This window comes from Callospermophilus lateralis, chromosome 3, assembly GCF_048772815.1.
Source record: "Callospermophilus lateralis isolate mCalLat2 chromosome 3, mCalLat2.hap1, whole genome shotgun sequence".
Lineage (NCBI taxonomy): Eukaryota > Metazoa > Chordata > Mammalia > Rodentia > Sciuridae > Callospermophilus > Callospermophilus lateralis.
Genome location: NC_135307.1, coordinates 70,041,956 through 70,067,853, shown reverse-complemented (window position 1 = coordinate 70,067,853; position 25,898 = coordinate 70,041,956). Strand labels below are relative to the sequence as shown.

The window sequence follows — 25,898 nt, the reverse complement described above, 5'->3', positions numbered from 1 at the left end:
ACTAAGTTGCTGAGACTGGTTTCAAATCTGTGATCCTCCTGCCTCAATCTCCCAAGTTGCTGGGATTATAGGAATGCATCACCTTGCCAGGAAAAATCTTGTCTCTTTGAGGAAGTTTCATGTGGCTAGAAATGTGACTAGAAGAGACGCAGGGTCTGGATCTTGGAACTTGTTTTGGGTTGAGTGTTATTTCATAAGTAATGGAGTGTCATTGAAGGTTTTAAACTGGAAAATTAGTCCAGGATAAGTATTTAATTTTAAATGTTCCATCTAGGCCTTATTGTAATGTGACCAAAACAAGGAGCAGACAATGGGAGACCAGGTAGGAAACGTGCAATAATTCAGTCGAGCTATGATAATGGCTTAAATGATAGAGGTAAACCTAGAAATGGAGAGAAAGGAAATGATTCAAGAGACTGTTAAACCACAGACTTGCCTAGACTTGTCATCTCATGGAGGAGAGGAGAAAGGGAGAGAAGTGCATCCAGCTTTTTTGCTTGGTCAAACCAGGTGAATAATGCTGCTAAGATGAGGACCAGACAGTAGGTAATGGGTTTGGGGAGAAGGTAATGGCTTAATTCTTCACAGATAGAGCCTGAGGAGATGAGAACATTCCCACTGGGAAGCTTGATCTACCAGCTGGAGTTCAGGGACAGATTCAGGCTGAGACAGTCACCCTCAGCAGCTTCAAAAAACAGCAAGAGGCAGAGTAGATCTAAAGCTTGGAGATCATAAAATTCTGGAAACATTTGGGAGCAAACTGCCCTAGATGCTGTTCAAGAGCTCCTGAAGTACGGAAGCATTTCCTGTCAGACAGCTCATTTTAGGGCAATACGGTAAGTCCATTCTCCAAAGAGCCCCCCGTCTCTGTGTGTGTGTGTGTGTGTGTGTGTGTGTATCCCCTGTCCCCCGCAGTGCTAGAGATCTCTACCACTGAGTTACATCCCTGTCATGATGACATTTTAAAGGGTAAATCATTATATTACTCTTTGCTTAAAAGCCACTGGTAGATTCTCAGACTCATATCCAAACTATTTGTCACAGACCCATAAAGCTTTACTTGTAACTGGGCCCTGTCTACCTTTCTGACTACACCTCCTATCACAGGACCCTTAGTTAACATTGCAATCCAGACAGTCTGCTCATCCCTCAGGGCCTTTGCACTTGCTTTTCATGTCTGAAATGCTCTTTTCTGGGTCTTGCTGGCTGGCATCCCTCTCATCATTCAAACATCTCTGCTGAAATGTTCTACCATTCCCTATTCTCAACTCTATATACTCTTTACTATTGACTTTATAGCACTGACCATTATCCGAATGCATCTTGTTTATTTACTGTCTCTTGTACTGGAAATGGTGATGTGCAAAGGTAAATTTCCACATTAATTATTCCTTCTGGAAAACTGGAAAAATGGAATGGAACTGCATAGCTGAAGGCCTTGAATTCCCATTGGCAAGTTTAATTAGCTAGTTTCTTAAGAGCCACAAAAGTTTTAAATGGGGCAGCTACTTTGTCAAATGTTTAAAAATATTTGAGTAACATGTTATAAAATGTAACAATTCCATGATTCTGACCCTGCACTCATTTACCAAGACACTATTTCATTTAACTGGCTTAACTACTGGACACAAAGTTGCTAGATAAATGAGCAGAATAACAAAATATAAAAATGACTGACACAATTATCTGAAATCAATTTTATGTTTTAACTAGTTTTGTAATAGACTTGTACAGTTGGTCCCCATTCTACTTTTAATCTCCCCCTTTTCAGTGAAGGGCATTGTAGGGCAGATGTCACAGAATTTTAAAATTAGGACCAAACTCTACCAAGGCCTAGGTCTTCTACATTCAGCAGCAATGCAGTTCTGCCCGTAACTTTCAAACTGGTGTAACCAGACTTGGGCTAATGGTAGTGCCCCAGGGATGGGTAATGTTGAGCTCTTTTAATTGATTTGGGAACAGACTTTCAATTTAACCCCATACAGAATACCTATTGAGCTCTTGGGACACAAAAATGAGTAAGGCATATTTCTCCCTTCTAAGGCTAAAATGTAATAGTTTAGCTCTGAGTGTGTGGTACAGTTAAGTGAATTGCATAATTCTGTACAAAGATCAGATATTATTTTCTGAAATGTCTCCAATTGGTCTCATAAGTATTTGCTAGTCTTTGAAATGCTTATGCGTGTGCTTTCTTACTCTTCTCTGCTTTTTCAGTGACAAAACCAATATTACTTCCCATTTCTTGCCTAATAAGATGGGTTACTCACATTTAAAAACACCATGTTCTTCAATAACATTTTTTTTTCAGCACAGGATATGTATAAATATAAAGTTTATTTAGCATAGTGTTTAGAAAAATAAGTTCACATCATTTCAGAAAACAAATAAAACACTTAATTGTCCAGGCATAAACCCCCATTACAGTACAACATACATACTTTAGATCTCTTTGGTTGGGTAATTAAGCACAGAAATGTTCTGGGACATGCTCTGTGTGCCATCACCTAACAGTGCAGTAAAGACTCTGTTCCCCCACCCCATGATATACATTCTGTATAGAGTTTCTTTGTGTAAGGCACAGTAAAACCATTTTGAGTACATAACTGATTGCCTCTGAACATATAGTACATGCAACAAAAGAATAAAAAATTTTTGAGAACCCTGAAAGCCAAAAGGATCACATGCTATATAATTTTGACTAATAAAATGTATGGTGATAATATTTAATTAACTTGAAATGTATCCGTTAGATACAAAATAACTGTTAGACCCTATCATCTAAGTAGTAGGATGACTTTGAAACGTCTTTTGTAAAATATATTTCTTTTCCCTACATTTTCCTGAATTATTTTTATATGAGATGATCTGTTAACACATTTTAAAGAATGTTAAGTACTGGTGGCTATGTACTAAAGCACACTCTCTAGGATGTAGCAGGGCAGGTTGCTGCTACACATGCCCAATTATCCAACTTTTAACATGCAAGATACAAGGGCTCATACAGGGAGACTTAAGGTCAGTGTGCAATTTAACTATTATTTTTTTTTTAATCTATGGCTAAAACATCTACCTGCCTTTCACAACATAAGAAAGGCACTAGAGTGTGTGTTTAATTCAGAGTCTTTACTATAATTATACATGAGATATAATGCAGTATAACCCAGGTGTTCTTGCTTAAGAAACAAATACACCTTCTATTTAAAGAATAGACTGTCCTTTATTAGATATGACTAAGAGCAAAATGCCAAATTCTGGCTGATAGAGTGCATAGATAGGCTCACACCAAAAATCCCAAAAGCCAGCAGCAGGGGTTGGGATTTGAAGGGTTATTTGCCCCATTCCAATTCTTTTTGGGGGTCACTAGAAGGTCATCTGAAGCATCTTCAAGCATTGGTTTATGTAAGGATATTCTGCCACATGAACTCCAAGGGTTCTGAGTCCTGCCCTTGATATTGCAAAAAAATAAAAATAAAAAAACAAAAAAATTTGCAATTCTGTGCAAGGAGATCATGGGGTTTATCTTATTCCATTCACATATATATAGGCTACATGACAACTGGCCCTTACTTTACTGAAAGAATAGAAAAGAACAATAAGTTCTTTACAATGTGCATTGATTCTTAACCTGGTATATTGTGTAGCTACCTAGAATAATTGTAGGGTTATTATTATATCATGTTGAAAATACAAAGGGGTTTCCTAGGTATGTTTTAAGTTTTGTGCTATCTTTTTCATAAGGGGAGAAGAAGAACTCTAAATAAAAGGCTTATATTTTTGGAAGACATATAAAAATTTTCCAGTTACATATGTGCCATATATAACTTTTAAAACCTGCTTATCTCCCTTACTGGATGGGTAGTTTTAAATAATTAACAAACTCTTGATAGCTGCAGTAATCAAATGGAAAACATCATTTTTATGTACATTACAGTACAGAGCCATGTAATTAATTTTGATAACACAGAACCAAAGAAAAAGAAAGCTATATAAGTAGTGGTAGAATGGAAGAGACCTCTAAAAAACCTGACTTTGTAAAAACCAAGGCAAAAAATATAGTTTCAGCAGCTTAGGAATAGTCACCAATTTCATTAAAAAAAAAAAAAAAAAAGATGTAGAAAGTTCTTTATCAAAATTAAGGGAGAGGAATTCTTCATAGGTGTTTTCATCTATGCCTGTGATTTACATTTGCAATAATAGCAAAAGTTAAGTTCTCTATGGCCCTTATTCAATATGCTCCGCTAATGGGCATGCAGAGCTCTAGAGAGGACCCTTTGTCCATATCGTTAAGTAAACAAGATGTAACATTTTTATGTTTAACAACTTTAAGTCCTCACTGAAGAGACTATTTTTTCACTTTTCTGGCTTTTTAGAGGCCAGAGGTAACTTTATTCACTATATAAATGAATTGCATTATTACACCTTGCATTCAGAGTCCTGATAAACATAAACATTATCAAGCAAACTTAAAGAAACCCCCAAAATTTACTTTTACAAAAGACTTGTTAATATAGTGCAAACAGTCATGTGTTATAGTGTAATAACTGATTCAAAACATTAAGAATGAAGTTTCGATGGGATAGAATTTTGCTCAATAGGAAAAAAAATTACATATTTTTTTCTTTAAAGTTTTTGTTTTCCTGGCTGCATAATTGATTTTACATGGTCTTCTACAGTTTATTTTCACTGTAATGAAAATCATCAATAATAATTGATCCATTTGCATGATAATCATAACACATATTATTTAGTGAAACTTAAGTTCTCCAGACTTAGAGCAATTGGGATGAAACTGACCCTGTTAGATAGTAGAAAAGAATCATCAGTGCTTTTGTTGACACTTCTGTACCTCACTACTAATAAAAAGGCCACAAGGTAAAAAGGCACATAGAATTCTATATAAAACATATTTAAATGAATTGTGTTGCTAAATAAAGAACAAAGGTATGAAAAAAAGTACCAAAATTCCAATATTGGGAGTTAGAGTTCCTGTTTCAGTGTTATTAATATTGACCTTAATAGAGTCCTGATAAAAATTCTACAAAAAAGTAAAACTTTGTTGGAAACAATGATGTTCGCTTCCTGTTCAAACAATAAAAATAAATTAAACAGTAAGAAAACATTTTTCTTTTCAGTTTATAACGCCTGAAGTATAAGAGAAACATACACAGTATAAATAAAATTCACCATACTTACTCAAATCCTACTTACAGAACTGATATATTTACATTCATACTGAAGTGTTTCAGAGTTTTTGTGGAGGTTCAAACTTCCTCAGCCACAAAGAACTGTTAGCAATAATATTTGGAAATGTGTGGAGACTTAACCAAGACTTCCTCAAAAACGCTGAAAGAGAAATGTGTGTACGTACATACATATACATATGTATAATGTTTTAAGCTATTTAACCTTAAAAAAAAAACACTCTTAAAATAGTTTGCAGTACCATTTGTTTCTTAACCTTATCAATGCCCATGGAGTAAAAGTAAACAAAAACAATTGCATTGTTTCTAACAGTCTTTAGCTATACTTAATTCTGTTAGTGTATGCATTTTTAATTTAAAAAACCATAAAGTTCTATTTTGACCTTAGAATGATATTGCCAACTAAATGATATACTCTGACTTGATACGTTTCATCTTGTTCCTTTGTCTCTATCTATTTAAAAGAGAACATTATGTGTGAACAAAAAAAGCTGCAGTAATGCAGTTCTACGATTGTATTTTTAACTGATCTTCATGCAGATCAATCCAAAGTTTCTTGAATGCATTTACTTGCAAAAGTAGAGTATTTTCCTTTCAATGGGAAAATGTTTTGTCTTGGGGCTTCATGAAAAGATTTGCTGCTGATGCCAAAAAAAGGGTTTGGGGATAAAGTTTATAAGTCTTGCATATCTTCATCCAACTGGACAGTTTGGAGCTTGGCAAGCTCTTTTTTGTCCGTTTCCAGGTCTTCACAGACAGTTTCAACCATGCTATCTAGGACATACTTGGATTTGGAGTCCAGCATCATTAAGCTGCTTGTTGCTTTACTCTCAGAATTTTGTAAGAAATTTTCTTTTATGTTAGCTACTGATTGCAGAACCAAACGATGTTCTCTGACAAAATCCTGGTGTACTGCTGGGGAGGCATGACCCACCTGGTCTTCAGCAGCAGGAACTACTTCTCCAAGGGCAGCCTGAGTCATAGGGACTGACAATAGGTCTTGGCCAGTAATAAGGGAGCAGTTCTGAAGAGTTGCATAGTTAGTGTTGCTGACAGATGTCACAGTAGATTTGTTTGCCACAGGTGCAGACATTGGCTGGCTATCAGCAATGTCAGGGTTTAGCTCGGTGGGATTTAGTAGTGTAGGGGGAGTCAGGGAAAAATTGTGAGCTGGGGATACATTAACTAATGAGGAGGCCAGTGAATGGAGGCCACTCCCCGAGATATTTTCAGAAGACAGGTTTGCATTTACTTGTGTATTCTGATTGACAGGCATCAACTGACTGAATACCAGGCTCCTTTCCAAATTTTCCTGTTTCACAGATCCTACAGTCTGGCCTGAATTAGGAACAGTGTATACCACTGCACTGGGAGCAATAGAGCTCAAGAAAACCTTTCCTTGCTGGACTGTGGCAGACTCACTTGTAAATGTGCCCCCATCCGAAGTGCTTGAGTTTACTGAAATATTACCTAGGAAAAAATAAAGTAATGATTAGCATTGATGGAAGTGATAGGGAAAGAGAAAAAAAATCACTTCTTTACCCATGTGATTTTTTTCTTCAGGAATAGTTGTCTAGCAAAGTGAAACTTCTATGTAATAATGCAGCCCAATCATGGTTCAGAATCACCTTCATTCAGCACTTGAAACTATAGCTTTATGCTAAGTTAAAAAAAACTATATATCTATGTATATATGTCAAAATATTATATATAACAAGTTGGTTCATTATTATCAACTGATATTTGTTAATTAGTTGATAATTATTGCTAGCACCGCCAGTACAACTAGAAAACATAAATGCAAAATAAAATGCCTTTGTTTTGGACTGCTCAATGACTGACATAAAATGGAAATGTAGAAAATACCACATAAAATGAGTTTCCCTGAGGCTTACAAGTTAACCACATAAACCTGTACAGACAAGTTGCAGACTTTCACCAAACTAGCCATAAAGTAATGTGAAGTCAACAAAACATTCAAAAGGATTTTTTCTTCTGTTGTTGAGCCAGCTCTCAATTTTCAGTGTTGTAGTGATAGGAAAAATTAATGATTACACTGAAATCTGCTTTTAAAAATACATATTAACATAAAGGATCAGAACTAATGTGTCTCTAAAAGGTTTGTATCTTTTGAGACTGTCACTGTAATGGTCTGTAGAGAAAAAGAAATGTAAGTGGAAAAGTTAGAAGATGTTCAAATCAGATAACTCAGGCAGTGTAGATGAACTGGATACCCCATCTTCATCAAATATATATATATATATATATATATATATATATATATATATATATATATATATATATCTACCACGCCCCCCCCCACCCCTGAGTCTTTACATGGGAAAAGAGAAATGATGGTAATCAGATGATTTAGGTCCCTAGATACTGCTATTGAAGGAGAGATGCATTTGGGGCAAGAGATGCATTTGTGACAGAATTCAGATGTGCTATTTGTTTACCCTGCCTCTGAATTAGATGTCAGCTCTTTAGTATTTGCGAAAATGGCCTAATGTTAAATTAGGGAATTCCCCTGAATTATTTCTCTTCTTGAATTATTAGAATAATTGTGAATTCTTACAATTGAAACTATAGTTTTATGCTAAGTTAAAAAAACTATCTATCTATCTATCTATGTATCTATCTATCTATCTATCTATATATGTCAAAATATTATATATATCAAGTTGGTTCATTATTATCAACTGATATCTGTTAATTAGTTTATATGTGTTCCAAACGTTTTTAAGCACCCTAATGTCAAGAAATATCTTTAAATGAGAGAGAGAGAGAGAGAGAGAGAGAGAGAGAGAGAGAGAAAGAGGTGCAGATACAGATAGTGTATTTGAAGTCCTATGTAACTGCTACAAAATTTCATCACAGAAATACTGATGTTAAGAAAATCATTTCTGGCTAGGGCGGTAGCTCAGTGGAAGAGTGCTTGTCTAGCACATGTGAGGTACTGGGTTCGATCCTTAGCACCACATAAAGAGAAACGAATAAAATGAAGGCATACTGTCCATCTACAACTATAAAAAATTGAAGAAAAAAAGAAAAAGAAGAAATAAAAAGAAAAAACATTTCTAGGTATATTTGGACTATTTCCTAACATGAATGTTTGTTTAGGCTCTATAAATGAGAAAAAAAGTGCTTTTATTGAAAACATTTGGCTTCAATGTATGCTCTAAAATTCTTGTAGGTTGGTAGACTTTAGCAAAAACCATTTGAAAGAGATGTTTACTTTGTGTATGCGTGCTTGTGAAATTATTTACCAGTGTATATGTGCAAAAACAAATTTTTTTAATAGAGACAACATAACACATGAAACATTTTCCCAATGGCTATTGAATACAAGTAAAATAATACTTCTGTAAGTATAAAAACTATACTATATACAAATGAAAGGGGAAAGGCAGATATAATCTAAAAATGATTTTTAAGGACAACTGCAACTGAGTTTATTAAACATTAATTTTAAAATCATTAAAACTCCAAAGTACAAAGTAAATCTTTGTAATGATGGTAAGAAAAGAAACCCCTTATTTTTTCAGATTTTTAATAAATAAAAGATACAGATACTCTACTTTCTCATTTAAACCCTAATAATAGAAAGGTTAAGTTTACCTTGTCTAGACATTTGAAACAAGGCTCTATGTGTTTTTGAGAAGTCATATCCCCAAAACGCTTTCTTAGGAACTGTAATACACACTACTATAAAGGAATTTGCTCACTGGACCCTTCTAGTTAATTAAACTCATGCCCTCAATTCACAGACAGTTTAAGGATTGACAGCCCTGTCTTTTAGCTATTTTAACTGAAAATGCTACTCTTATTCTATTTTTTTAAATTCTTATTTTTTATTATATATAACAGCAGAATGCATTACAATTCTTATTATATATGTAGGGCACAATTTTTCATAATCTCTGGTTGTATACACTTTTATTCTTATTAAATTTCCCACTTAAAAAAATAATAACTATGGAATATTTAAAAAGTTAGATATTAGTTCATAATAATTTTCTGTGGTAGCACTTTTCTAGACTATAACTAACAAACATTTTAAACTTTTCTCCTCTTTCAATATACATACTCACTTTTTGTTAAAAGTTTTTGTTTTTAAATGTTACCTATTTTTGGAAATTTGCCTAAAGAGGGAAAAGGGGTTAGAGCCATATTATTATAAAACTAAACACTTTGGCTTTTTCTGTGGCTTTCATATTTTGGCCCTAGCTGCAACAATGAACATTGAACAGTATGCTGCAGGGCTGTCATGTCTGACTAACATTTTGCTTAAAGAGAAACAAAGAAATTTACAATCATTTTCCCATTAATAATAAGCTGAAGTAGACCATAGCTGTGGAAACAACAAGACTGTTCATAAATTGACTAATTTCTTTCTTTTTTAAAAAAGTTAGATGTATGGTCCTTTTTTTTCCCCTTCATTTTTATTTATTTATTTTTATGTGGTGCTGAGGATTGAACCCAAGGCCCCAAGCATGCAAGGCAAGTGCTCTACCACTGAGCCATGACCCCAGCCCTAATTTTTTTTTTTTTTCCTTTTTGGTAAAATCATAGAAAGCTGAAAAGCTGACTTTGAAGTCCAGCAATTAATTAAAAATTTGTACTTTCAGATTTGCTTATAGAAAGGGAAACATGCATCAACATCTTCCACTCTTGAATTCAAGGGACCATGTAACCTCCACTGTCAAATTCTAACTATTCTTATTTCTCTACAATGACAAACGATCCAGACTTGGTTAAAGTCAGTGAAAAACTGGCATATTAGCTTAGGCTTTCTCAAATTTGAGATCAGTGCTTTCTCTAGCAGATTACTAGTAGTAAAGTCACATAAATATATAATTAAGGCTTATAGTTGTTTTCATAAATAAACTTGCACATTTAGGGGGTGAGTATATATCCTGAGTAACAGAAATCCAATCACATATTCTACTGACTTTAAGTCATTTTAAGTTGTAGTCTTAATTATAGGGGGATCGTGATTCAAACAAAACTGATATAGTCTTTTTTGCTTGTTCATTTAAAACAATTTTGTTCAATAATGCTTAGGTAAAGCATATATATGCTTATCAACTGCTCAACTCATTTTTACATTCTTAGCAGTTTTATTCATTTTTAATTTAAAAAAATGTCAAGTAATGGATACCACTACTTATTTTGTAAGCACTGATTGACATATTTTTGTAACTAGAATTGATAAGACTTATGAATTGTATTTTCCATTCAGTTTTTGGAAAATAAAATCTTATCCCACAATGCAAGGAAATCAAGCAAGCTGTGTGTATTACATGGGTGTTGTGAAGGAAAATTATATCAGGTTGTTCTGCAGCTGTGGAGTTAATGAGGTACCTGAATAGTAACACCAATCTATAGTTCTCACTAAATATGCCATTTTCAGCAGCAGCCCAACACATTTGCTGGTGCATTATGGTACCAAATGAGGTTTTTACCTTGTGAAGCTGCCACTGAGACAGGAGGCAGCTGCAGTGGAGAGAATCCAATGCTCCCATTAAGGAAGTGGCCGTTTGCTCCGGAATTAGGGATCTGGACAATGCCATATTGGTTAATTTGCACTGGTGTAGTAAAAGTCACTACGGAGCTTCCCTCCTGGGAAGCCACTGTTTGAATGCCTTCTCTTTTCACCTCAGTGCTGGGTATCAGCCCTGGGAATGACACGGGGGCACTGGGGCTATAGGAGTTGGTGGCTGCTGAGTTGGCAGCAGAACTCTGGAGGACTTTAAATTCCTTCACATCCTGGGAGGTAGATCCCAGTAGGTCAGTCATGGCTACACCATTGCTCAAAATGTTTGAAGACAGTTTTGGTGGGTTCAATGACACTGTCTGTGTATTTCCCACATTTAATCCATTAAGGATAACTCCATTGGGTCCCTGAATAAAAGAATTACCATTAAGGAAGACAGGTGAAGTACTTGCAGGTACCAAGCTTCCATTCAACAAAACTCCAGAAGAGCTTAGTATCTTAGTATTTGCAATTTGTTGCATATATACTGGCTCCATGTGACTGGAAAGGCTGAGGTTGGTGACACCATCTGATGAACCTGAGAGTGGGTGAGGAGACAAATCTTCATGTCCCTTGCTGGATTCATCTTCAGTGCTGGGATTTCCATCTGATTCACTGTACAGAAGGAAGAGAAAATCAAGACATTTAGAAGGTCAGGGGGATGACATTCTACATTTGTTTAGAAAATAACTTCTAAACCCATTAAGGGCAGTATTTAAGGAAAGCACAGCAGGATGTCTACAAGTCCTGTTAAAATTATGAGACCTTTCAGCAGTTTCTGACCAGGGAATCAGGAAAGATAAATTCTCAGATCCTAATCATTTTTAATATATTTTAAGGGAAAGGCCAGAGACCTGGAAGATGTAAATTTAGCTAACAGAATTTACAGAATAGTTATGTATTTTTGTTTTTTTATAGCACTGATGTGCTATTCCTCACTGGGAAATATGCTGCTACTTATATCACAGGAAATCTCATTAAATGAAGTGATCAGTTTTTCCTGTTTAGGAATGCTTCCCCTCCCCTCTATTCAAATTAGTGTTAGAGGTAGGTGAAACTGCCAAAGGAGCAGAAGGCGTGAAGTGTTCAGCTTTATTCACCATTAGTTAACAAGAGACCATTTTCTCACCTGCTCCCAAACTTTTACTCCACCAGACAACTCTCTCATTCAACAAAGAGGCTGTCCTTGTTGTAGGAAACACACTTTCAACCCAAGAACAGTTATGTGCAGTCGCCTTTGAATCCAAAGGAAGCCATAGGGACCTATTTAACATACACCATCCAGTGCCCTGGTGAGGTGGGAGGCAAAGGGTGTGGGTCATTCAGCGGCCTGGTAACTATCAGACCCCTTCCCAGAGTCCTCAATCCTGTTCCAGGCATGACTGTAATCTTTTGCTCCCAGACTTGGGGGGAGATACCAAATTGGGGCTGGAGATTGGTGGTGGACTTTTTCCCCCATTTGGCTAGAGAGGCTGGGTAGATGGAGCAGGACAGAGGCAGTTTGGAAGCGCGGTGTGGGACTTGGCCCAGTAGATGATCTGACATCCCAGTAGTGGCCCGCGGTTCGCTTTCATGCTGAGGGGAGGGGATTACCCAGGCTTTGGGCTTCGGGGCCAGGAGCGCGGAAAGCCCTTTGATTTACGAGCTGAGGCTGAGCCGCCGTCGCCGTCTTCGAGGGTGACTCACTGGGGTGCGGGTGGGTGGTAGATCCGGAGAGGGGCCTAAACCAAGCAACTAGGGGAGTGGAGCGTGGAGTTGCGGGGAGAGGGGTGAAGTTGGTATTCTGGCTTGGGGGACGAGGGAGACTCGGGGAACGCGCCCAGTTTAGGAAGGGAGGCTGCAAGGCAACTGGCCTGCGCACTGTGCCCGATCCCTACCCTCTGATCCCCTGCCTAGCAGATTCTGCCGGTGCCTGGGCGCGGGGATCCGCGGCCTCTAGCGGGCAGGTGGCGTGGCCTAACCAACGGGCTTTTTCTGGGTCTCTCCTCAAGTTTGCGGAAGGGTGCTCTCAAGTCTCGGTGCGCGTTTTGTTTTGGTTACCGCGAGGCCGGGCTAGGACACAGAGCCTCTCTCTCTGCCTCGGGCGAGGCACGCAGCAGCCGTCGGGCCCCCACCGGGTTCTACGGGCAGGAGCTGTAAGGGCGGGCCGCGGCGGGCTCTGGAATGCGCCAGGTGATCACCTTCACCTGGCCCAGACGGGCTGGCTTCCCGACTCCCAGATTCCTTCCCTGAGCATAACCTTCGAGCAGAGTTTGGATTCTTTCTCTCCAATCCCCGGAGGGCTGGAGATGCGATCTCTTTAGACGACCTTTTCCTTACTTTACCTCATCCAACAATATATACATACATGCGCGCGCGTACACACACACACACACACACATCCCAAGTGTATAACTCCCGGAGGACACACAAAAGAGGTGGAAAACCCGGTATTTCTTTTAGAGAGGGGAAAAACCTGTCAGTCAAAAAGTTCAAGCCCAACAGGGTGGGAGCTCAAGGAGGGGCTGAATTGATAGTGCCCCTACTTCTTTCCCGCTGTCCGCCTATGCCAGCCAGTCCCCCACCTCCCAACTACGGTGCCAGTAGAGAGCCACGCAGTTAGGGGGCCCAGAAAGGGGCCCCAGCAGCCGTGCAATCCCTACCGCGCTGAAACCCGATCCGAAGTTGTTCAGAATCAGGTTTCAAAACACGGCACAACCGAGCCGCACCGGCACCCCACGTTGCGGCGGTCTCGGAAGGAACCACAACCGGCAGAGTGAATGATTAACTCTGTCATGTTAAAACCTCGACGTCCTCAGACCCCTTCTGGGTCGCCAGCCCCCACTAATGTTCTCTCCCCCTCAGGGCTTCCCAGCTGACCTCCAAGGAAGACCCGGAGGCAGCCGAGCCCCGGGGATACTGAGTGTGCGCACGACAGGCCGGGTGTGACCCAGCGGAGGTGCGGACCCGGCCGGCGCTCGGTTGTCTTCGCGGGCCTCAAGCGGCTGCGAGAGTGGCCCTGCCAGCGTCCGCACGCCCCTCCTTCGCCCGGCCAGAACCCAAGGAGAGAGTGGCAACTTCAAAGCCAGCGGGATGGGGGTGGGAAGCCGGGCAGCGGTGACCAGCCGAGGTGGGGGCGGGGACTGAGACCTAGGCAGGCGACGAGAAACTTCTGGGGGCAGGAGGGGGAGGGTGAGGAGGGAGGTTCCCTCCGCCCCTTGCTACAGCCGCCCCTTGCTCCGGGTCTGGGAACGAGGTGGGGGGCGGGGAGAGGTGGGCAGCCGGACCCGGCTGGTGGGGAAGGTAAGCGCCATGTTTGCGAGCACTTGGAGGAAAAGAAAGCCGGGAAGGGGGTGGGGGAGAGGAAGGGGGAGGAGGAGGAAAGTTGGCGCTCACCTTTTGGACTGGGTCTCCGAGGGGTTCCGGTCGCGCTGCCGGCGGTTCTTGAACCAGTTGCTGACCTGGGTGAGGGAGAGGCCGGTGATCTTGGCCAGGTGCCGCTTCTCGGCGGGCGAAGGGTAGCGATTCTGCTTGTAGAGCTCCTTGAGCGCGTTGCGCGACTTCTCCTTGAAACAATACACCGTCTCCTCGCCGTCCCAGATGGTGCGGGGCAGGGGGAATTTCCTGCGTAGCCGGTACTTGTCCACGGCGCCCAGCGGCCGGCCGCGGGCTCGCTCGGCCTCGGTGTAGCGCGCCTTGTACCAGAGCTGCTGCAGCAGCGGGTGGTTGGCCGACTCGAAGCTGTGGCTCTCGAGGATGCTGTAGAGCTCAGGGTAGATGCCCTGGTGGAAGGCCACGAGCGCCCGCGCCTTCAGCAGGCTCTCGTTGCCACGTAGCAGGTCGCTCTGGGGCAGGGACCACAGGAACCGGGCCAGGCGGTCCAGGTTGCCCCCCTGCTGCAGCGCCTCGCACACGCAGGCGACATGGTCCGGCGAGAAGGCCAGCGGGGTCTGTGCGGTGGTGCTGGCGGCGGCGTGGTGGTGCCTGCCCAGAAGTTCCGAGTGGAGTTGTACCTGATCCGCCGCCGCTCCGGCCGCCGCCGCCACTGCCCCTTCCTCTCCACTCACCCTGGCGGCGGCGGCCGCGGCGTCCCCCGGCTCCAGGGGGAAAGGGACTGGAGCCGGGGGGCTCAGCCCCGCCACCGCGCCCCCCGCCACTTCTCGGTGCGCCTCCTGCCCTTCCGAGGCGCTTTCCATCCCATTCTCCTGCTTGATGTCCGCCGCACTTGCAATCTGCCCGGTGGGGGAGGAAGAGGACATTTTTTGTTGTTTATTTTCCTCCCTCCCTCACTCCCTCGCACTCTTTTCCTCTTTCTTTCCCCCTCTCTTACTCCTCCTCCTTCGTCTCCCTCCCCCTCCCCCCCTCCGGAAAGCCCACTCCCTCCCTCCCGGTTTCGGCTGGATCTGGCCGATCAGGTTTCCCCCCGGCCACGCAGTCACCATTAAGATAGCTGCTAGAGCAAAGTAGTGTAAACGGATAGCTGCTTTCTGCCGTTCCCCCAACGTGACTCCTCCGGTTGCTGCATACTATATGGCACTGGCGGCCCGGCCGGCCTGGCCGCGCCACCTCATTGGCTATTTCGCATTCAGAGGGAGGAGGAGACACTGTGTCTATCCCTGTCGATCACCCGCCTCCTACTCCACCCCTTGCCTTTCCCTCTGCTCCTGACCCCCAGGCACCTATACCTGAAGGCAAGCACCGACATTCTTTTCTGGCTGGGCTGCTGTACGGGCAGTTACCTCATGTACCCTGAAAACTGGACAACTCTTTCAAAGAAAGATCCTGTGATTCCAGAGGGCACATTAGTTGTGTGGCCTTATGGTCTGGACGGCTGAACAAAGAGACACCCTCAGCATCTAGATGACAGAACTTCAGAGGACAATTCAGAAGCTTCTCAGTATGTCTCCATAATCCCACCCCCTTGATGTTTTTGTCAAGGATTTGTATTCAAAAGGGTCCAGGATTGAATGGCACTGGAGGATATTCTGTGGGGGCAAGCATTTAGAGTAAATTAAAATTTCAAAGGAGGAAAATGTTTGAAAACTTTGAAGTAAATGGTGTGAGCAGCCCACTGAAAAGGCAAAAAGAAGAAACCTTTTTTTTAAAAAAATGTGCTTAACCTTGTCACTTGAAGGACTGGCAATCCAACTGGGATGAACATGATGCAATTAAGCATACAGAATATTAAACCATATGTTTATCCTGGATACGTCGTGTAAAAGAGATCTAAGCTTAGAATTATAACAGTCTGGAAATTTAAGTCTTAGAATATTTTTAATATAAATGTATAAATACTGCCCCACCCCCACCTGGGTGCTGGGGATGGATAAATAGTTTCTGGATAAATAGTTCCTTCCCTGAAGATGATACTCCTGGAAGAAACACCATTCTTTACTTTATGAGTGGTGTCCTCGAGGAGATCAGTGCAGGATCAGCAACTCTCTCCAAACACAGATAGATGGAAGATTGCCCTTTGGTCTGAGGCTGAGTGTGTGGGGTGCAGTCTGTTGCTGTTTTCAGTTGTGTCTCTTCTTCAAGGTTTGCTTGAGGTCCTAAATGGGATAAACCCATTTCTGCCTCTGACTACTGTGGGTCAACTGGATCTGGCAGCTGCTGCTCTTTCTCAGAATCCAGCCTTTTAATGACATCATCCTAACCTTTACTTCAGGATGGCCTTGCATCCTTTCTGCTTCCCAACTAGCCATAACTGCCTACTGCAGCACATTATAACAGCTGGTTAGGTCACCTGCTGTCATGATCAGCTTGATGAGAGGTTTTCTTTATTACTGTGGGGCTGCATTTTATTGCTGGTCAACCAAGATGTCATTTGACATAGTATTTAATTTGTTTTTATATTAACCTAATCTGATGAAGCCAGAAGTGATGTCTTTGGTAGATTTAAAATTCATAGTCACAGGAAAAACCACTTGTTTCTACTCTTTTGGAAACATCCAGTTAGGTATCAAGCTTCAGGACAATACCTGAGGTTCAAATTTTTCTTTAATTTTTTAAATCATACTTTTTATTTTGGAATAATTTTGCCTTAGTGGAAAAATCACAAAAATACATAGAGTTCCCACTTCCTCTTCACATGGTTGCCTCTAATGTTAACATCTTAGATTAGAAGGGTACATTTGCCTGAACAAATTAACATCAGCACATTACTACTTGTGAAATTCTAGGCTTTATTTGGATTTCAGTAGTTTTTCTACTAATGTCTGCTTTCTGTTTCATAATCCAGTATAGGATACACATTGCATTTAGTTTCTTGAATATTTATTTATTGCAATATTGAGGATTGAACCCAGTGGCACTTTATCCCTGAGCTACATCCCCAGTCGTTTTTAATTTTTTTTTTTTGATACAGGGTCTTGCTGAGTTGCCAAGACTGGCCTGGAACTTGGCGATTCCCCTGCCTTAGTCTACTGAGAACTGGGAATACAAGGTTGTGCCACTGTGCCCAGCTAGTTCCTTGAAATTTTAAGGCATGTTTATCAGAGGAAAGTAGACAGGAGGTAGTGTGGTTTGGTGGGAAGTACAGGGTTTTGAGAACCAACAATTTGGACATAGATTTAATCCTAACTCTGCCATTTACTTGACTATAAAAAGTAGACAAGGTTGTTGCAGGATTAAATAAGATGTGCCCCAAACACCTGATATATAATTAATCCTTAGTAAATGTTATCATCCTTGTAATTTTGCAAAGTAGGAGACTTCAGTTTTATGTGCCTAATTTAAATACCTTTGGTTATATTAGGGATTATCCAATATCAGGTCATAGGAATCTGCTTCAGAATTAGTTTCAATCAAATATAGTGCATTGACTTAGAAAAGCACATATTTGGCTTCTGTATGTTTTCTGTGTATTCTAGAACATCAAGTTCAACAGATTACATAGAAGCAGCAGTGATCTTTTATGACAGGCCTTCATCAGTGACAGGAAGAGATGCTTATAGGGTTAGAAATGAAATCCAATTTAAATAAAATAAATCTCTAGGATTTATTTATTTATTTGCAGCAGGAGCCTCAGAGCTTATTCTGTCAGCAGTTCAAGATGGACTCAAACACGGCTATATTGCACAGTCTGGGATAACAGACTGTGCATGGAGTTTATCTCAGGGTACTTATTTTGCCAAATGGCTTGTAAAATTGATAAATAATGGGCTGAGATTATAGCTTAATGTTGGAGTGCTTGCCTAGCATGTGTGAGGCCCTGGGTTCCTGCTTGCCTAGCATGTGTGAGGACCTGGGTTCCATCCTCACTACCACATAAAATAAATAAATAAAATAAAGATATTGTATCCATCTACAACTACAATGTTTTTTTAAGTTGATGAATACCTGTTTCTGCTTTCTCTGTTTGCAACATTGTCTGTTGTGTTGACATGACATGCAGTGTTACCTGCATTGTGATTTGGGAAAAGAGCTGAGGCTGGGATTATGAGAGTGTGAAAAACATCAGAAAACCAAGCTGCTTGTTTCTGTATCTTTTCCTGCCAGCCTAAAGAGCTGTGTCTGTGCATCATCTCATAGCCCCCATTGATTGGTCTAGGTTGGGCACTTGCCTCAAACCAAATAATCAAAATTCTTTTCTTGGGTTTTCCAAATTTGTGCTAGAAGAATTAAGACTGGAAGAGGGAGACTTAGATAATAATGCTTGAGAATTCAGTGACCAATGGATCTGGCTGTGTAGAACACTGCTATGCTGTAATTGAGACAGAGGGGACCTGGTGAGTCACATGGGTGATTGTGGAGGGAAGGCATCCTGGCAGAGACTGATTGAATGCCAGGTTCTAATCATCTCCTGGCATAGCAGCCCTCTTGCTTTTTTGTGATGATATGAATTTTCCCAGGAGCCAGAAGCTCTTTGAACTGGCATAGGCAAAAAGATGAATTTATTGAATCTTGATAGCACACAATGGGAAGGACAGGAGTGGAGCTGGCTGGATTTGAGGACCAACTGTCTTACTCTACTTGTCTCTGCCTTTCTCATGGATTTAGTTTTCAAAGGAACTTTTCTCAGAAGGTGGGGACCCAGCTCCCAGTAGCTCTCAGCTCACATTTTTTTTTTTTTCATGGCCATCAAAGTGGCTCTTCTGCTTTTCCTTTACTGTCAGTTTGAAAAATTCCATAGCAGATCTCTGATTGGTCCAATAAGAGCCCTATATGACTCTCTGGGCCAGAGGACCAGCATTGTGATTGATTGTTTGGCCCAGTAGAACCACACTGGCTTCTGGGTACAGACTATTTTCCATAAGAATTGGAGAACAAAAGCTATCCCTAATTAAGAAATAAAGCTATAAATATCCTCTTCAGACAAGAGAAGCCCTATGTGGTTGCATAGCCTTGAGGCTGGACAGGTAGGTCCAGAAATCCTGCTAAGGATGGTAGAATCTACTGTTAATTGAGGTGGAAATGCTGGAGGATGAGCAGATTTAGGAAGAGAAATAATGGGTTCAGTTGGTCCCTGCAGCTATTTTCCGAAATGTAGGAATCTTGATAGTTTGCTGATTTTTAAAATTATACATGTGTTTTATTGTGGTGCTGGGGATAGAACCTAGGGCTTGTACATGGTAGGCAAGTGCTGTACCACTGAACTACATCCCCTAACCCAGTTTTATGGTTCTTCTACCCAGGCTGTATTTCCATTTGAATCAGAAACCTGTTGCTAGCAGTGATTTTCTCCTCAAAACTCTCTGGACTCTTCTATGTGAATTGAGCCCTGCCACTGATGATGATGTTTCAGAGTTTCTGTTATACACCAAATGTTGTAGTGGGGACTTTATATATGTCCATCTTATTTAACCATATAGCAATCTTTGAAGCATATTACACGGAGGAAGCAAGTTGAGGTAAGGGATAAAAAATTTGGCTCAAATGCAGGTTTGTCTGATTTATTTATTTAATTTATTACTATTATTTGGTCCTGGGGATTGAACCCAGGGGCAATTTACCACTGAGCTACATCCTTAGCTTTTTAAACAATTTTTATTTTGAGATAGGGTCTTGCTAAATTGCTTTGGGCCTTACTCCATTACTGAGAAACTTCTGGTGAAACTTCTGATCCTTCTATCTCAGCCTCCTCCATTGTTGGGATTACAGGCATGCACCACCAAGCCCAGCCAAGTCTGTCTGATATGAAAGAAGGTGAGGCTCTTCCTATTACCTTACACTGCTCCATTATTTAATGTTACTGCTAATACATCAATACTACTATTAATAATGTTAAACTTCTATCACTGTTCTTAGGCACTCTATTAGGCACTTTAGATGAAATACCTTTTTTAATCTTTAAAAGTATTTTCAATTTATTACTATGAGAATTAAGGCTTGAGGTTCTGTAACTAGTAAGTGAGGATACCAGCATTTTAATCTGGTTCTTTTAGTGTTAGAGACCATCTATAAACACTATTTTCTACTGCCTGTAGTTCCCCGAGTAAAACTTATATATGATAGAGTTCCAGGTCAGCTGTTGCTGTCATGCTCCCTTTAGCAGTTTACTACATGGTAAAATGGTAAAGCTGGTAGAAGTTTCCTCCCTCAATCTTCGATGCTTTCTTTCCTTTTTCTATTATTATTATTATTATTATTATTTTGGTACTAAGGATTTAACCCAGAGGCATTTTACCTTTGAGGTACATCCCTGGTCCTTTTTTGGAAAAAATTAAATTTACAAAATTTAAAGGTAATTTTATTTTATTTTTGAGACAGTGTCTTGCTAAGTTGCTGAAGGTCTTGCTAAATTTCTCAGGCTGGCCTCAAACTTGCAGTCTCCTGCCTCAGCCTACCAAGTTGCTGGGATTATAGGTAGGTGCCACTGTGCTCTGTTCTTTCCTTGGTTTTAAGGTTTAGGAGAAAGGAAAAGCAATTCAATTCACAAGGTTGGGGTCTCCTTTGAAAGACACGATTAAAACAGTTCCAGTACTGATAAACTACAATGCCAACTGAATGAATGACTTCTCAATGTTATATTTATTAAAGACTTTATTTTCTCGAGAACCACATTTCTTTTTTCACCAAAGTTTCCTGTTATTTAAACATATAAAAATCTTAAGGTTGCCTTTACATCTGGAGAATGTCACTCTGAATCATGTAACTGGCTTGGATGTGGTCTTTTAAAGTAAGTAATAGCAGTATAAAAAGCCCCCAGGTCAGTACATTTGTGCTGCCTAATTTAGTAAGCATTCATTGGTTAACTCTTTTTTTTTTTGTACTGGAGATCAAATCCAGCAGTGCTTTACCACTGAGCTATATTCACAGTTTATTTTTTTATTATTAAGTTTTATTTCCAGATAGACTGGCTAAATTGCTGAGGCTGGGCTTGAGCTTATGATCCTCCTGCCTCAGCCTCCTGAGTTGCTGAGATTACAGGCATGTGGCCACTACACCTGCTGGTTATTCCTGTTAGTGAATAAAATTATGATCAAAGATAATATTGCTTACTTATTAGGTTTATCACTAATGTTTGTGTACTAATGTAAAACTCTATGCTGCCATACCCTGCCTTGGCCTGCTGTTTCCGGGTTGTGATGTCTGGCTATTTGTCAGGTTCTTCCTCTATATATGATGAAAATCCCAATTGTATTTTCAGCCTATGGATTGCCTACTGGTTTCACTGTTTTAAAGAGTGGGAGTTGGACAGTTCCTTTCCATTTGTTCTTTTCTATATTAGGTACTGGGAATTGAACTCTGGGATGATTTATCATGGAGCTACATCCACAGTCCTTTAATTTTTTAATTTTGACACAGGGTCTCCCTGAATTGCTGAGGCCGGTTTTAGAATTGCAATTCTCCTGCCTCAGGCTTTCAAGCCACTGGGATTATAGGTGTGTACCACCATGCCTGGCTATAGTTTTATTGAAAAGAGCAAAAGTGTTATGAAGAGTTAAAATTCATTAATATTTATTATATGGGTTATTTTGAAAAAACTTTTCTGCATGCTTACTTCTGATAGAATTTGGGTCAAAGGAAGATGATTACAAGACCCAGCTTCAGCAATTTAGCAACCTAGTGAGATCCTGTCTCAAAATAAAAAATGACCTCTTCAACAAATGGTACTGGGAGAACTGGAAATCCATACATAGCAGAATGAAATTGAACTCCTATCTCTCACCCTGCACAAAACTGAACTCAAAGTAGATCAAGGACCTAGGCATTAGGACAGAGACCTTGTGCCTACTAGAAGAAAATATAGGCCCAACTCTCCATCATGTCAGCTTAGGAACCAGCTTCCTCAACAAGATTCCTAAAGCACAAGAAGTAAAATCAAGAATCAATAAATGAGATGGTATCAAACTGAAAAGCTTTTTCCCAACAAAGGAAATAATCAAGAATGTAAACAGAGAGCCTACAGAATGAGAGAAAATATTTGCCACCTGCACTTCAGATAGAGCATTAATCTCTAGGATATATAAAGAATGCAAAAACTGTAACACACACACACACACACAAAACAACAACAACAAAAAACCCCAAAACAAAACAAAACAAAACAACAAATAACCCAATCAATAAATGGGCAAAAGAACTGAACAGGCACTTCACAGAAGAAGAAATATCACTGGTCAACAAATATATGAAAAAATTGTCAACATTTCTAGAAATTACAGAAATGCAAATTAAAACTATATTGAGATTCCATCTCATTCTATTCAGAATGGCAATTATCAAGAATACAAGTAACAATAAATGTTGATGAGGATGTGGGGGAAAAATGTACACGCATACATTGCTGGTGGGACTGCAAAGTGGTTCAACTGTTCTGCAAAGCAGTATGGATATTCCTTAGAAAACTTGAAATGGAACCACCATATGACCCAATTATCCCGCTCCTCAGTATATACCCAAAGAACTTAAAATCAGCGTACTACAGTGGCATAGCCACATCAATGTATATAGCAGCTGGATTCACAATAGCTTGAGCTATGGAACCAACCTAGGTACTGTTCAATGAATGAATGAATAAAGAAAAGGTGGTGTATATATATATATATATATATATATATATATATATATATATATACACACACACACACACATGTATATATACATACACACACACATACACACACACCATGGAATATTACTCAGCCATAAAGAAGAATGAAATTATGACATTTTCCAGTAAATGGATGGAACTGGAGACTATCATGCTAAATGAAATAAGCCAATCCTAAAAGACCAAAGGTCAAATGTTCTCTCTGATGTTAACACACAGTAAACGGTAAGGAGAGAATAGAATTTCACTGGATTAGACCAAGGGGAATGAAGTGAAGGGTGAGGGATGGGAATAGGAAAGAATGAATTGGGCATAACTCTGATATGCTCATGTATTTATATGCAACCAGTGTAACTCCACATCACATTAAACCATAAGAATGGGATCTAATTAGAATAAGTTATACTCCATGTATGTATATCAAAAAACATTCTACTGTCATGTATATATAAAAAGAACACATAAAAATAAGTAAATATTAAAAATGAAAATAAAAGAAGGGTTGGGGATGTGGGTCAGTGGTTAAGCACCCTTGGGTTCAATCCCCAGTAACCCCAAAACAAAAAACAAAACAACCCCCAAAACCAAAAACACACTACGCTGTTATTTAATAGTCATCAATTCATGTATTTTATTTATTCATCAATTATCAACAAATGTTTATTTTGGAGATGAATAAGATGTGTGCCTTATTCATGAACTTACCTAATTGAGCTGTTACACACTTCCATTTACCTTCTTGAAAAATGCTTGGAGCGTGGGTTAAAATTTCTAAAAAGAGGACCGGGGTTGCAGCTCACTGGTAGAGCTCTTGCCTAGCATGTGTGAGGCACTGGGTTTGATTATCAGCACCGCATAAAAATGAATAAATAAATAAATATCCATCAACAACTTGAAAAAATATTTAAAAAATTTCTAAAAAGAGACTCGCCTCTCAGGTCTTGTGATACAACAAAAGCAATATGTATATATACGTGTGTATGTACACACGTATACATACATATTTTTTTCTGAAGTAATTCGGGAAATAATGTGTTGTCTTTGCGAGGAATAGATTATTTGAGTCAGGTGATACCGTTAAGCATGCTTGACCTCCTCGAGGGAGAGTTCTCTGCGGACCAGATGCCAGATATTTATAGGAATATTATGACATTTCGTGAGACTTTGTAATATTGGTGCAGAGACTATCGGTCTAGGTAATTTTTCCAAACTTTATATCTGAAAACACATATAATTTTCTGAGCTTACGTGGCTATGCAAGTATAAGGGATAAGTATAAAGCTCAGGCTATCTAGTTTTCCAAAAGAAAATACTACTCTGAATTATTGAATAGTACACAGGCATAAATCTTGATTGTTTCCAGACAGAAAAAAATATGGAATTTATCTTCCCAATTGTGGGTACCTTGAAAAATGCAACTAGACGCATAGCATATAACTGAAAAAGCCCTCAATCCAAGGTTACTGAGCTGCCTTATCTAAGGTTCAGACCAAACCCGAGGAACAGGATTTGAGAACTCGCTGCCGGAACGTTTCTGTTGTAGCACCTAGTTCCTAGCCGGTGCTCTTTCGCGAAGGGACGGTCCAGGCTAGGTGCCTGTTGGTAGGAACCCACTTGGCGACGGGTCTGGGGGGTTCTTGAGGTGTTGGTGTCCAGAGCAGAGTCGGGAGAGTCAGTAGTTAGAGGAGACGCCATGGACGATCAGGGCTGCCCTCGGTGTAAGACCACCAAATACCGGAACCCCTCTCTGAAGCTGATGGTGAACGTGTGCGGACACACTCTGTGAGTCTGGGGGCAGTAAATTGTTGGGGGAGAAACACCGGGTGGGAGGCGAGTAACCGGGAGATGTTTGGCCTCGGCTCCGGCTCCGGAAAGTAAAGGGCGTCATTAATTTCATAACTGAGGAGAAAAATGGGAAAAGAGAGCGGTTGCTCCTTTAAATGGCCTGTAACCGCTGGCCTTAAGCGGCTCTGGCCTGCTTTGAACTGCGAATCCTCCCTACCCGCCAGTTAGTGAAAATCCCAACTGCATTTCCAAACTTCATGTTTCAGCTGGGCTCTAGCCATTCCTGGTTAAAAGTGTGGGGAATTGGAGTGTTTAATTTCACATGAAATGTTTTTATTGAAAAGACTAAAAATGCTATGAAAGCTTATAATCACTGAGTGATTATATTGCTGCTATACATTGTATGAGTAAATTGGAAAACTTTGTAAGTTTACTTGTCCTGATGGATTCAGTTGGACTTTAATCACTAAAAGGAAGAAAATGTAGACTCTAGGCAGTTATTTTTGTATATAAAATAATGGCTGACATTTATTGAGTGGAAATTACATACCAGGCATTTTTTTCTGAGCTCTTACCATGAATTATCTCACTTAATTGTCAAAACAGCCTTATGAAGTAGGTATTGATATCATTCCCATCTCACAGGGAAGGAAGACCAAGTTTGAGCACGACCCCTTATTAAGTGGGTCCTGTGAGATCTGGAGCCCACTAAGTATGACTCTAGGGTGTCCATTTTGGTGGAGTGGTGGTGGTGAAGGGAGGGAGGTTGAATGTGTATTTTGAAGAATAAGTGTAGGAATTGATCAAAGGGGTTCTTGTCAGGTTTTCTTGGTCTAATGTGGTTCAGTAAAAGTGGTTCTGAAAAGAACCCACACGTTTTTGGATTAAATGTACTATATAATGGTGAGCACATATTATATTCCTGTATTTTCTCTGAAAGGTTTCTTTTTTATTCCTTTTAAAAAATTTTTTTGGTTTGGTGCTGGGTGCCAAACCTAGGCCTTGCCAAGCAAGGCAAGCTTTTCTACTGCCACATCTCTATCCATTCGTAAAGTTTCTTTTTTCTTTCTTTCTTTCTTTTTTTTTGATAATGGAGATTGAATCCTGAGGCCTTTTACCACTGAGCCACAGCCCAGCCCTTTTTGTTTTTTTATTTTGAGACAAGGTTTCACTGAGTTGCTGAGGGCTTCACTAAGTTGCTGAGGCTGACTTTGAACTTGTAATCTTCCTGCCTCAGTCTCCCAAATTGCTGGGATTACAGGTATGCACCACTGTGGGTGGTGGGGATTATCTACAGTATGGTGGACAAGGTACGCATAAATTGCATGATGGCTATAGTTTTGTTATAGTGGGGGTTTTAATTTGATTGCCTTTTCTAACTAATCTTTATTTTCCT

The 25,898-nt window shown here is 40.1% G+C and overlaps 2 protein-coding genes across 5 annotated transcripts in view; one reads left to right on the top strand and one right to left on the bottom strand.

The window, feature by feature from the left end:
• Positions 1 to 2,371: 2,371 nt before the first annotated feature.
• Positions 2,372 to 15,234, bottom strand: Six4 (SIX homeobox 4). 4 transcript variants are annotated; one of them, XM_076850402.2, is made up of 4 exons: positions 15,159 to 15,234; positions 14,116 to 14,951; positions 10,670 to 11,355; positions 2,372 to 6,671 (listed from the first exon to the last, which is right to left on the bottom strand). In XM_076850402.2, exons 1-4 carry the CDS (start codon positions 15,159 to 15,161, stop codon positions 5,875 to 5,877), a joined length of 2,322 nt encoding a protein of 773 aa, XP_076706517.1. In that variant the 5' UTR covers positions 15,162 to 15,234; the 3' UTR covers positions 2,372 to 5,874. The 4 variants fall into 4 exon arrangements, 3 of the variants coding, with proteins under 3 accessions (XP_076706517.1, XP_076706516.1, XP_076706518.1); XM_076850401.2 differs by lacking the exon at positions 15,159 to 15,234 and having other exon boundaries at positions 14,116 to 15,009; XM_076850403.2 differs by lacking the exon at positions 15,159 to 15,234 and having other exon boundaries at positions 11,126 to 11,355; positions 14,116 to 15,009.
• A 9,053-nt stretch (positions 15,235 to 24,287) lies between these two features.
• Mnat1 (MNAT1 component of CDK activating kinase) overlaps positions 24,288 to 25,898 on the top strand; it is a 221,933-nt gene continuing 220,322 nt past the window's right edge. The window contains exon 1 of the mRNA XM_076850400.2: positions 24,288 to 24,499. Within this exon, the coding sequence (XP_076706515.1) occupies positions 24,411 to 24,499 (89 nt within the window). The 5' untranslated portion in view covers positions 24,288 to 24,410. The remainder of the gene's footprint in view (positions 24,500 to 25,898) is intronic.